General features: G+C 38.3%; 1 protein-coding gene across 1 annotated transcript in view; it reads right to left on the bottom strand.

Moving 5' to 3' along the window:
* Positions 1–3309: 3309 nt before the first annotated feature.
* Positions 3310–13657, bottom strand: part of REXO5 (RNA exonuclease 5) — a 20508-nt gene continuing 10160 nt past the window's right edge. Inside the window, exons 9-20 of the mRNA XM_072419171.1 lie at positions 13465–13603; positions 13259–13353; positions 12189–12291; positions 10464–10588; positions 10102–10368; positions 9820–9823; positions 9082–9219; positions 7969–8061; positions 5638–5857; positions 4886–5052; positions 4083–4186; positions 3310–3462 (exon numbers count right to left, since the gene is read on the bottom strand). Of these exons, the coding sequence (XP_072275272.1) occupies positions 3414–3462; positions 4083–4186; positions 4886–5052; positions 5638–5857; positions 7969–8061; positions 9082–9219; positions 9820–9823; positions 10102–10368; positions 10464–10588; positions 12189–12291; positions 13259–13353; positions 13465–13603 (1504 nt within the window). The 3' untranslated portion in view covers positions 3310–3413. The remainder of the gene's footprint in view (positions 3463–4082; positions 4187–4885; positions 5053–5637; positions 5858–7968; positions 8062–9081; positions 9220–9819; positions 9824–10101; positions 10369–10463; positions 10589–12188; positions 12292–13258; positions 13354–13464; positions 13604–13657) is intronic.

The raw sequence follows: 13657 nt of genomic DNA, 5'->3' as shown, positions 1-13657 counted from the left end.
CTGGTGCGTAAGGCCTTACCACGGGCCTTCCAATCCCAGTCATCCTCTCCTGATGGTGAAGTGGAACTTTACTAAGGCTACTTTAAGTAAGGTAAGTCCTCCATTGTAAGGGGGATGCATGGGCTGCAGATGGGGGAATGGCCAGGTACCTGTGATTGTAATGATGCCCAATCCCCTTGTCCTGTGGCTCTGGAGCTGGAGGGTAAGGTAGGCCGGTCTGTGGATGTTCCACCTACCTCCTCACGATGAGTTTTTAAAATTTGGCAGATGGGCCGGGCCAGTATCAGCTGGATGGAGAGTGTTCGTATGAACTGATATTAATGATGTGTAAAAGCCGAAAAGAAAACGTGTTCAATATCAGTGGGAAGTGTGTTAGTCACACTTTTTTCCACCAGTGGACAATTTCGTAGCAATATTTGATGATAATAGTAGCAGTGTGTTTTCCTTTTCAGGATCATTTGCTAAGTAGTTATGTAACATGTCTCACTCCAAAAGTGATGCCCAACCAGAGATGTAACCAGCACCCTTGTAGAACCCAGGAGGAAGCTGACATTTGTTGCCGCTTTTAAGGGGCTTAATGCTGCCAGCACAGAAGGGAGGAACATTGCAACATGCTGGGTTTGTGGGCAGATAACTGGCCAAATCTGCATTGTTTAGCCCTGTTACTAGGTTCATGGAGCACAGACAGGTCTGGAGTTAGATGAAGGCCCATCTAAGGTTTTGCAGAGGGCTGCTTTTTAGTTATGCCCCTGTGCACAATTATTATGATCTTGATTATATAATTGTTCAGGTTGTAGGCAATTGCAAACGCAGTTGCTTTTAGGCTGTACTTCTCATTATGCAGGTTTTATTATCTTTAGTTTTTTCCTTTCATTCTCTGCAATTCAAACATTTCATCCATGGAATAGGTTAATACCAGGGCACTAAGCACTTATGCCATCCATGGTTTGGACTGTCCTGGACGCCAACCAGAATAGGTATCTTCTCACTGCTACAGTTGCTCCTGGCATTGACCTTCAGTCTGGCCTCTATGCTGCGAGTCTTCACAATGGTCTTCGGGAATCTTGTCTACCAATTATAGTCTTGGAGCCTGGGGTAATGCGTTTCCTTTTTACCATTGGACATCCTTTTGGAGAGTCACCCATACTAGTTTTAGTCAACAGACAACAAAACAAAAAATGACATACAATAGGGGAACAAAAACAAAATAGGGAAACAAAAAGCTTAACAGCAGTGAAGAGAGGTGGGCTGGATCCTATCTTTGGCAAAATCTTATGTTCCAGCCCAGACAGCTGTATTCCAGGCATAAACTAATGGCAGATGGGCTTTAGTAAATGGAGTCTGCTCCCTACATACAAATGTATTTCCACTTCCTGCATCGTAGGTTCATCTCAGATGTGGATCTCCTTGGCGTCCTAGGTTCAACAGACTAGACATTTGTTTTTAGGTACAAGGATCCTCTGCAAAATCTAGGCCTTTCCTCCTTTAAATCTCCTTCCCGGTCTGCTTTGCAGGATAGAGAGCTTTTGTAAATTGCTTTTTCATCACACCAGGCAGTCAGAAGCTGGTGTGCTCAGCCAGATGTTGTCTTGGTTAAACTAATCACAGATGATCGGTGTGCTCTATCAGATCAGCTATCTGCTCCTCTATTCATTTTCCTGGTTTCATCAAATGGAAGTTCAGACCTAGGTCAATGCCAGCTTTAGACATAGGATCCTTGAGGCCATCCTTGTGGGCTCCCTAATTGTTATTGGGCCTGCTAGTGTTTTGTTTTTTGTTGCCTAACCCTCAGACTGCTTTGAAACATGCAAACGGTTACTATTAAATGTTTGTCCATACAAAGGTTCTACTCCTCTGTGTCTAAGATTATGCTCTAGGTACTGCTTGCTACACACTAAATCCTGAAATAGGAGCAGTTACCTATTTAGTTGCCACTGGAGGTGACAGTATAGCTTAGAGATGTCAGATTTACCTTCCTGCTCAAAAAAAGATTGTTCTTTTCTAATTTTTTACAACAATAGTTCTTGTCCTAAGGTAGTTAGGTTTAGGAGCTAAGAACAAAGAATGAAGTTCCTATAGACCAGGGGTCAGGAAACTCCAGCCTTTAGGCCAGATACGTCCTTGCCAGTAGTCCATTCCAGCCTAATGCCCCCCCCCCCCCCCCCCGAGTTCAGGCCTAATCCCGGCCGGCAGGGGTCAACAACCTGCGGCTCCAGAGCCGCATGCCGGGGTAAGGGGACAATGCATACGAAGGAGAGGGATTTCACTTTGGGGTCGCTCCCCCCCACCCCCGTATGCATTGAGAAGAGGGATTTAATTTCAGGGGCGGTGCCTCTCCTCCATATGCATTGCGGAGGTGAGGGATTTCCCTTTAGGGGCGTTCCTGGTGGGAGGTGGAGCCATCAGCGCAGGACTCGGGAGAGAGTCTGGCCTAGTGTGCCTTCTTGACCTCCTAAAATGGCCTGGTAGCCAAAAAAAGTTTGCTGACCCCCACTATAGACCATGTGGGGGATAGCTTTCCTCTCCTATTAGTCTCTGGATCAGTCACATTTCAGATGCTTAGAATCAAGCAAAATATAACTTGGCCATTAAAGTGTAGATTTGAGGAATGGTTTCTTGACTGGGAGATGTTTTGACAAATCTTTGCCCACTAGGAGACATCAATTTATCTTGCCAGTACAAGTAATGATTTTGGAAATGCAAAGTGAGAATGTTTTACACACAGCTGGATTAATTATTTTCACCGTATCAGCATTTAATTGAGCGAGTGATTCATTCAATGCAGTATCAGGCCAATAAACTGGGAGTATTCCGAGTTTCTGCTGTCTGTAGTGAAAAGAATTCCATTGTTGAGCTTTAAACAAAGAATGTCAGACTAGTACAAAGCAATTCTAGCTACTCCCATGACCTGTGCTATTTCATATGTCAGATACTGCAGTAATTTGGCTACAAAATAATTCTGACTGCAGCAGGAATAAGGGATTAACTGAAACGCTGTGTTAAGAGCACAAGATAGCAGTATAAAATGGTCTCTTTTCATGATACATTTTATATAAAAGAAATAATCTTGCTCTGCCCTGGGCTCCTGGATTCCCTTGTGGTATGTGTAAATGGTTGTCACCTGTTACTCTTTGTCCTGGTTTAAAGCTTAACTAAACTCAGAATTTTCTTTTTACATAAAGGGATAGAAAGCACTTTATGAAAAGCAAAAGTTCTGTTTGTTTGCTTTTTTAAAGTGCAACACCCTTTCCCCCAATGATGTTGCTTACAATACCAAACCATCCAGATCGATTTGATTGATTTCTGAACATGAAAATGTAGACACAATTCTACCATATATAAAAAATTGTAATGCTAAATCTTTTTTTTTTTTATTAGATAAAACAATTAAAATATGAATAAATATCATGTGGTCATTTTTTTATTCCCATCAAACCAAAGCCTGGAAGGATTTCACCGTTCCTATAAAGGAAATAAAAAGTTCTTGTCAAACTATGACATTACCATCTAAAAATAATGCAGACAATTCAATTAAATACCCCACCACCAAAAATTATAACATATCAGATCTATTTCAAGTAGTTTGTGTAGACAAAAAGTGCTACACAAAATAAATTGTAGAACTTATGTTCCAATACAGATGTGATTTGATAGTAAAGGACCATCAGCCTATTGTGTTTCTCAACCTTTTTAACATGGGGGGAGGCACCCTTGAAATAAGTTTCAGGGCACCCCTCCTATAATTACTATATCCACAACTTACAGTACATGAGTGGTGGTCAGAAGGAAGAATGTCACCCTTACGGATAGCCAAAAATATAATTGGTGTCACCCAAAGTGCTCATTTCTGGAGGAACCCAAGGGTTCCATGGAACAAGGCTTGAGAACTACTGGATCTCAAAAAGCTCTCTGCAATGCTCAGTCAGCTGGTAGTGGTGGCCCTCTACTCACTATTTCTGTGAACACAAGCTGCCTTCAGATTTAAAAGCCCCCAGATGAGTAACCCCCCAGAAAAAAAAAAAATGTTTCTGACCAACACTTTTGACCCGATACTATGAGTTCTTACAAATAATTTTTCTTACCTGTTACCAGGAAAAAGGATGATACACAGAGTGTTTACTGCAAGTTTTGTATAAAGCTTATTGATTTTCATATCTGTATTGCTAATTATTTGTGGAAGAACAGCCTGAAAAACAAAAATATGATTAGTGTATTAAAGAAGTAATTGTCAGGATAGAAATTTCACCACTGTCATTTCCTATTTGGGAAACTACTATTTTGCTGCAGTAAAAATGTCAAAACATTTGATGCGTAATTTTTTTTTTTTTTTGGAACAGGCGTAGGATTCTCGGCCCTGTTCTGTGCCCAGCAGTTTATGTAGTGAGATAGGAACAGCGAGAAGCAACCAAACCTTTCAAAAGGCCAATTAACTGGCTTTGAGATCCTACAAGTCAGTTGTTCCCTTTATGCAAATGTTCCTTGGCTCTTTTCCCAAGCTTAGTCAATGGTGGCGGAAGCATGGTTGCGGCAGCTAGGTACAGAAGATTTAGGGTTTTCTGACTTACCAACATTATGGGACTGGTAATATTTCTCTGGAATAATCACTACTCTCTCTGTCCTTCAATACCATAGTCTACACTTGAATATCTTAATCTTGAATATATTATTCAGTGAATATATTTTCTTTTCTGTAAGAACTCATGTGGCCTCTTAGGGTTTGGGCTTCAATATAACAGGTAGTCCCGAGTTAAGGACATCTGACATAAGCATGACACCACACTGCCTAATAATATGTTCTAACAAATATCTGTAATAATTGCATTTATTAACATGTCTCTGAAAGTATGGATAAGATATGGGTACAGGACTACAAAACATGTCTTACCTTAGGAATGTTTTCAAGGCTAGGCTGTGGATGTGGGGGGATACTAAGCACTGCTTCTTGAAACCATTGAAGTAAGTGGCTGGAGGTGACTGCCTTCTGACACATCAATCCACCATGGGTACTAATACGAGCAGCAGCCATAGCGGCACTTTCTGGGCTTTCAAATTCTGCAAAAAGTCAGAGGACACATTTATAAAACCGCAACAGTCATGCAGAGTCTGTAAAATATTCCAGCCCTTCAAAAATTTCCAACAGCTATCTAAATATAAAGTGTTGACCTGGGAAAAATAACCAATGCCTCAGTTACCCTTTTCATAAAATGGGACCTCTTAGCATTTCATAAAGGCAAAATACTAATCAATACCTCCATTAAAACACAAAATCCCCCATATCACCATGAACAAACTTTATTTACTAATTATTATGTGTGTTCTGTTGTTTTTTTTACCTAAATTCCTTTGAAAAAGAATACAATTGAAGAAAGCAGGTATTCTAACCTCACCAGTATCTATACCTTGCTTAATTTATCTTATTTCTTGTTTGCACACTATAAATGCTCTGAAATATCTATATTTTAAATAGAAGTTCAAACTGTTGAATATAAACATATACTTGTTGAAAAGAATTTCTTGCCCCATGCATCTGTGTTTTTTACATGATATTTTTGCCTATAACTAAAACCCATCTGAATCATTCTTTAGGCCAGGGTACATTATGGTTTCACTTTATGTCCACCAGCCCAAATAACTTACTTAGAAAACAGTATTTTTCATGTTGTTGATTCATTGGATTCTTTGGTGCATATATTGTTTTGATCTCTTTAAAATCACTAAACTGCTGTTGAAGAAAACTTTCAGTTAAGGGTTTCATAAATCCAGAGACATATATAGTGTCACTGTTTTCTGGATCTTCTTCCATCTCCTTTATAAGGTCCTCATAATCAAGTGACATACTTGTTATTAGCCGTTGAACCTGCCAAATAGGAAAAGACATGGTCAAAATAATCCCTGAAATTACACAAATTCTACAATTTATCCATTGCTACATCTAAAGACCTAGCCAAGGTGAAGGTGAGATGAACCAACTTAATACTATAAAATAATAGATTTATTTAGACAAACTCAATTCCACTTCTACAGCTTGCTGATCCACTAGACCCAGGGACTACAAATCATCCTCAGATTGGACCCAAGCCTACTAGAAACTCACATTTCTTCAGATTCCTCAAATTTCCTCTCTCTATTCTCCAGAGGCTCAAATTTTAAGATCCCAGGTTTACCAGATACACACTTCCAAGCCTCCACATACTTCATGCAAACCCTTCACTTTACAAAGTTTTTGTGGACTATTTTGGTTCCAATTTTGATGAATGGAGATTGTTACACCTTAAATCATCAATTAAAATATTACATTAATCACAAAAATAATCCAGCCTAATTTATCTTTTTACTTCCTCTGAAGAGTAAAGCAGAAACTGTCAGGGTTCCTCTCTCCTGCAGTACATATGGAGCCAATCCATCCCTCACCATTCTATCTTCCTTCCCAATAAATTAGGAGCTAAAAACTTGCAAACTTTCTTCAAATCATCTAAGGACCTACACATCTTACCTATTGGGCTATCTTACCAATTGGGTTTAAGTTTATTTGCCTACATTTCAGTCTTTTTAGTCTGGATCTGACATTGGACATCCCTAAAACATCTAATAACTTATCAAGAAAAAATAAAAAGTTAAAATTATAATTTATTTTTTTTTTAACTCAGCATTGTCTACCTATAACATGTTGGGCAGCCAGTACTTTGTTTAATCAGGGTCATTGTATAAGGGTTTTAGAAACTGAAAATGAACAGAACCGACTGATATACTTTTAAAAATAATAGAATTAGGTTTTTGTGGAGCTGAGGAAATCTTTTCTACAATACCAAAAGAAATCCATGTTCTTTAAAATTGTTCTTTAGATAATTAAAACCCTAAACTATTTCCTATGTATGTTTGACTCCACAACAATAAAAAAGTCTAGCCTGGCTAATGTGATAGGGCTGTCTCTCCCCATGCAATAGGAAGAAAGTTGTATCAGTTAGCTATTAACTGAAACATGGACCTATGTCCTATAGAGAGAAGTAAAAAATAAATATTTCTGATGGCCGATATAGAATATAGAGATATGGCATATAGAAGACAAGAATTAAATTTTATACACATATATATATACACATACATACACACACACATTTTTTTCCTGTGTTTTATCCATTTTTCTATGTTCTTATCAAGAAAAATATAATTTAACATGCAATAAAAATGGTGATGTGTTTCTATACAAAGCAACTTCCCCTTTGTTTTCAGATGTCCCCAAGTTCACGCATAATTTGGCTCATGATTTAATTATTCTGCAACATACTTAGAAGATTCCAAAGAAAAAAAGTGTTGGCCAAAGCTGCAATGCGCAACCAAGTAGATTTGTGACCACCTATAAGTATGCAGTTTGGATTAGAGTTGAGTGCAAAGCTTGAGCCAAACTGCTGTCAAGAACCAAATAATGCTGATAAATTCACTGAAAATTCATATCCCACATTAGCCTATTCCAACAATGAGCAGGGAGCTCTGACAACCAATCTGATGATATAAAAGTATCCTGTCTGACCACTTAACCATCTGGTATTTGCCCCAGCCAGGCCCTAAAATAAAGCAGACACAATCTAGCAGCCATTTATGTAAACTGCCGCCTAACTAGTTAGGTCACCGCCGCTATCCTGAGATAGGTAATGAGATAGGTAATGAGATGGGGCATTTAGGGAGCCACTAACTGCTTTGGTGGGTGAGAACACAGTGTTATTGTACATTATTTCTTACATAGGTGAGTGTACAATTTTTGTTACGCAGTTTGTACAATTAATAAAGGGGACTTTGTCACAATAACCTTGTGTCACAGTGTTAAAAACAGCCTAGGTTTAAATCTATTTACACAGTTTGTACAGTATATACCAGGACTACTAGTACTTTAATAAAAGAATTTGTTCTAAATAACTAGTTGCTATGACTTTTGGGACTTTAGGAATATCTCAGTGTCTTTGTGCCCCTTACCTTAATGCAGCAGCCGTCTACATATGTGCCATTTAAATGTTTCACAGCAAGTTGAGCAGCTTCCAAAACACTGTACTTAATGCAGACATAAGGCTGAGGGGAAATAAAACAAAAGCAATTGTATGAAAGTACATTCAAGGTCATGAGCAAACTTGAACACAAGCTTTTTTACAAAAGGAATTTTTTTTATTACTATTATTATTAAACAGGATTTATATAGCGCCAACATATTACTCAGTGCTGTACATTAAATAGGGATTGCGAATGACAGACTAATACAGACAGTGATACAGGAGGAGAGGACCCTACCCCGAAGAGCTTACAATCTAAATGTTTTAATTTAAAGCGGACCTAAACTAAAAATTTTACCTTATAAATAAAGGAATGTTTTTTTAAACTGTAAAAATTAACTTTTTTTAGGGGGGGGATCAAGACTGAATGGGAGTGCAGAGCCTTAGGGGGGACATACATTACACACCCCGGAAGGCTTCTGGCTGCATCGACCTGGGATTCCTCTTTAGCATGACACAGAGGAAGCCCCGGCGCCGCCATTTTCTGCTTCTCTTCCATATCCTTGCTCCGTCACCTGATATCGCACAGTCAGGTGTAAGAACGGGTGACACAGCCGCTGTTAATGGGGAAAAAAAAAGATCTGATTTCACTGCGCATGCGTGAAATCGGCATCTCTTTCCCCTCGGTGGATAAATGTCCCTTTCAGAGCCTCCCGGGATGCGTGACATTGGTATCCCAAGAGGCTCTTCCCTCCCATTAAGTGCTGCATTTTACTTGCAGCTGATCCCCTTCTGACCTGCATTTGACCTGTTTTGAGCAGGTTTCCCACTCCAATAGACTTTCTAAAACCCATTTGAAGAAAGTAAAAACCCTTTTGACACATGCCTATATAAAAGGGATGATCAACACCAGGCCAAGGATGGTTGAACATATGACATATAATTGAAAATCACTACACACAACATCAAGTGTTCCATTTTCACTGGGCAAGAGAAGCAGGTTCATGAAAAGAGCAGGAAGAAGCAATTGTATTGTACAAGACACCTTTCTATACAAGAAGATTTTCTCACCAACAGTCTGACATAACTATACGAGTCTTACCTGAAAGGTGTCTACTACAAGGTTTAGGGAATGAATAGGGCCGCAGCTTTGGAAATGCATCCTGACAGATTTTAGGCACACAGGCTTTTTGAAGGGTCCAGCAAACACGGTTATCATCTCTTCATACTTCCGTGTAACCTAAGCGTTAGTATGGGCAGGCTATGAACACATTGCACAATTCTCTTTTTTATGCTGAATAGTATGTATACAAAGGTACATTAGTGTAACTGTGGGAGTTTTGCATCAATAATACTACAAATGTTACCTTTATTAATCAATATTAAAGTGTGTATACTCTTAAAGCATGTTTTATATGCTGTTTTTCTTAACTATTGGTCTCTTTTCAAAGCACTATCTAAAGAGAAACCAATTGTTTTTCATCTCACTGTAAATGTGTTAACAGATTAATAATCACTCACTGCTGCAGCATTCATTCTCTATTAAGGTGCCAGGTCAGCATTGTAGAGCAACAAGCAAGGAGGAATTAGTATAAGTAGGGCAGGGAACATTTATATGGCCAACAAATCAGGGAAGAAGTACTTAAACAATTAACTTAACTTAATCTTTTCTAATCTTAATATGAAATTTCCTTGCAATGTGTGCTTGTAACTTGGAATGATAATAAGTCAAGTATAGTGTGGCCATAGTATCAAGTAAGTCAAGTATGAATGACCAGCTGGTGATGGTTAGCTTTATTTACTCAACAAATAACATTTTGAAAAGCTCAAAGAACCATACTTGCCTACACATTTTAAATAAAGTGGGCTTAAGCAATTTCAATAACATATTGGATACAAGTATGCACATCAATGCAATGCAAGTTGTTTGACAAGGTAATGGAACACCTGAGCTGCATATTCATTCTGGATCAATGATACAGAAGAAATGAATGGCAAAGACAGAGACAGCCAGGCAAACAGTATTACAGGTTGGAAATGCCACCTTACAAAAGCTCCCCACTGAACACTGGTGTCAGAAATTGTCTCCCCAAAGCTTTGTTTTTTTTATAATTTATTTTACATTTTACCTTTATTTACTGTTTGCTCCCAAGTTGCAAACATGAATGATAACCAAGAACATTTTAAAATAAAACAGGCAACAGGCTTACATTCTAATATTAGGATTTCTGTGCACAAAGAAAATTTATTGGTACCCGACGATACACTCACCTCTTCGTTTGTTGTACACAAAACATTCCTAAATTGTGCCAAACGTTTAGGGCTGCTAACCGATTCCATGGATACATACGTGATCTTTTTTCTAAGTTTTTTCAATGAATCTACAAGGCTGAAAATACATTTGCAATGTCAGTAATAGATTAAGCAAATTATTCACACTCAGTTTCTTTCCATCCATTTTTTATTCAAATTCAATGCAGTTACCTGCTGTTGTTGGTGTGCTGTAAATGTGTATGAGGTAAAAGCCCATTCTCTTTGATCCCGGAGATTGTATTGTTCAATTCATTATTTGGATCTATAAATATTGACTCCAAATTAAGATGAGCTACCTGAAAAAAATATATATACCTATTAGTCCCTATTTAATGTACAGCGCTGCGTAATATGTTGGCGCTATATAAATCCTGTTTATTATTATTAATAATAATAATAATAATATTAGTACCCTATTTAGCCACGAGACTTCACACCAATATTCTTTACAAAGAAAAAAAAATAGATAAAAGGGATTTTCATTCATGTTTAAAAAAATATGTTTTTACTGTTATCTATAGCAGAGATTCCTTTTGTTTCTTGTTTCAGTGATAACAGTTTCAACAGACAAGAAGAGTTGAAATCAGGAAACAGAAAGTGAGAAAATCTCTCTATAGGAGACTAGGATAGCTTAACCCGACATTGGATCTAATCCTTCTCTACTCTAAAGCTACGTACACAAGTCAGATTTTTATCGCCCGATAATCAGAGTCGGTGTCGTCCATCATCCGAACGACCGTCCTGCCGGATCCACGGATGATGGACGACAACCGATCCTAATGAAAGGGAAGGGGAGAGCGCGCAGCAGGGTGCCACTCCGTCGCTCTCCCCCTCCCCTCTCCATAGAGCATGAACGGTGCTGTATGTACAACACCGTTCATGCATCGTGCAATCCCTTGTTGTTGGAAAGGATCGTGAAAGATCCTTTCCAACGACAAAAATTGCACGTGTACGCGGCTTAAGGCTATGTACACGTCAGATGAGTCTTGTCTGATAATCGTCTCCGGGCTGATATTGGATGAGAATCTGCCGTGTGTACAGCTCTCGATCAACGTCATTCATAGATTCCTCCTGACATTTGTTAGCATAGGTGATATTTTAGATTATTGCTCGGCACCAATGGCCAAACCCTTGGGCATACTACTGTAGGACAGGGGTGTCAAACTCAAATACACAGAGGGCCGAAATTAAAAACTGAGACGAAGTCATGGGCCAAATTTGAAATTTATTGAAAAAACAATTAATCACAATAAAAAGAAACAAGAACACATGAGAAGAGCATGCAGTAGCATGCAGTGGATTATTCTAAATCTATACACTGCAAATTGCCGCATGCTCCTCGCATGTGTTCTTGTTTCTTCCTATTGAGATTAATCGTTTTACTTAGCCAGAAAAATGCAATGTGAAACAAAATGAATTGGTGACCTAATTTGGTTTCACATTGCACTTCCTGGCACAGTAAAACAAATATTATAGCAATAGCTCCATGATAATTCCTGATAATAATAATTCTGATAATTTCTGATTATTGATCTTACCTGTCAGTATAAACTCCGCGGGGTCCACGCATAGGCTTCTGTTCAATAGTGATGCTGCTGCTACTACAATTCCCGGCAACACTTGCATCTATAAAATGCGGGGCCACACATAGGCAGAGAGGCCGCTGGTCTATTGATGCTGGGAATTGTACTTGCATCTATAGAACAGCAGCTTAATATGAATTGCAGCTGGCCGCATGTTACTACGGATTGCAGTAGGGGCGGACCAGCTGCGATCCATATTAAGAATTCTTTTGGGGGCCAAAAAACAAGGCCGTGCCGAGCCAGATTTGGCCTGCGGGCCAGAGTTTCACACCCCTGCTGTGGGATATTAGTACATCTCCAGAAAGCCACATACCTTCTCTGGGCCAAACTCAATAAAATACTGTGCCAGTCTCAAAGCTGCTGCAGCATCCTCTGAGGGCTCGTGACCAACAATATCTTCACTCTGAATGTCTCTCCTAAAAATACAAAAAGAGTAAATATATAAAGTACAGTTTACAAACCCCCTAATGATTTATAATGTGCATGTCTGAAGTCTGAGTTCTGTACTGCTCCATGTCTAATGTACCTTATCCAGTGTCAATTCCATTTTTTATAGACAATGTTGATATAATAAATGTGACATAAGCATAGGCGATTGCAAATACCATCCAATTTATGTGTTGATTCCTCTAGAAAACTACCATCTAATAAAATTACAAAAACAGTTCGTATTGGGCTCTATTTATACAATATTTCCCTAACAATTCACTCATATTAGTTTCTTTCTTATTGTAACAGCTGCACTTTGAAGACTGGCCACTACGTAACAGAACATGTTATTGATTTCAAAGGAGACCTGGGAGAGAGAGATATGACCATCTGTCAATGAATTTCAGGGGAATATAATATATATAGAGCCCATTGTGAAGTAAAAATTGACAATTTTCAGAAAAAGATAGGACTGGTCTTGCCCCCTCCCAAGCACTACGACTGGTAATTTAGGATGCTTATTACCTAAGAGAAACTTAGTTACATAGTAAGTCAGTTTGAAAAAAGACACAAGTCCATCAAGTTCAACCCCTAGGGATAAAAAAACATATCCCAGATATAAAACCCTATGGACATAACTGATAACGCAGCTGCTAAATTGGACGGTTGGGGCTAAGAGTTATCTATAATGAAATTCAGGATTTAAATACAACCTCAGATTTGGACTTGTCAGAAATCAGGGTAATTAAAACCAAAATTTTATGAACAAGGTTACTTTATCTAACAGAATGGTGAATTATAGCATGCTTTCATTCCAAAACCAGAATCTAAAATATGTAATGCTATTTTAAAGAAAAAAAGAAAATCCTTTATTTTTTTTTTTGCCATGGTAAAGCTAAATTAGACAGCACAACAGAGGAAATGTTCTTAGAAATTTAGATACAGATTACTTACTTTAATACTGCCTGGGCCAAGAATTTTAATTTGAACTTTTTTCCAAACTTTCGAATGAAAAGTAATGAAGTGTCGATGACATTTGGATGAATCATCTGTAAAGACACAAGGATAATTACAAAAAGTAAATAAGCTCTTCAGCGGATGAAGATTCGCTACTTTATAAAAAACACTCTAATATATTATTTGTACCATTTAATTCTTACCTGCAAAGCTCGAAGGTCATTGTTTAAGGAGTGACCCACCAATACAGCATCTGGAGGCAGAAGTCTTTTCAGTTTTTCCTGGACGTCCTTTAACTTTGTTTTTACTGGAAGAAGCATTTCTTTGGTAATCCCAGAAAACCTGTGCAAGACAAACATCTGGTTTTCTGCATTCTAAAATTGTGCCTAAATGTAC

This window comes from Pyxicephalus adspersus, chromosome 7 (assembly GCF_032062135.1).
Source record: "Pyxicephalus adspersus chromosome 7, UCB_Pads_2.0, whole genome shotgun sequence".
NCBI classification, from domain to species: Eukaryota; Metazoa; Chordata; class Amphibia; order Anura; family Pyxicephalidae; genus Pyxicephalus; species Pyxicephalus adspersus.
The sequence above is the reverse complement of the archived record's forward strand: the minus strand, read 5'-3'. Positions and strand labels throughout refer to the sequence as shown.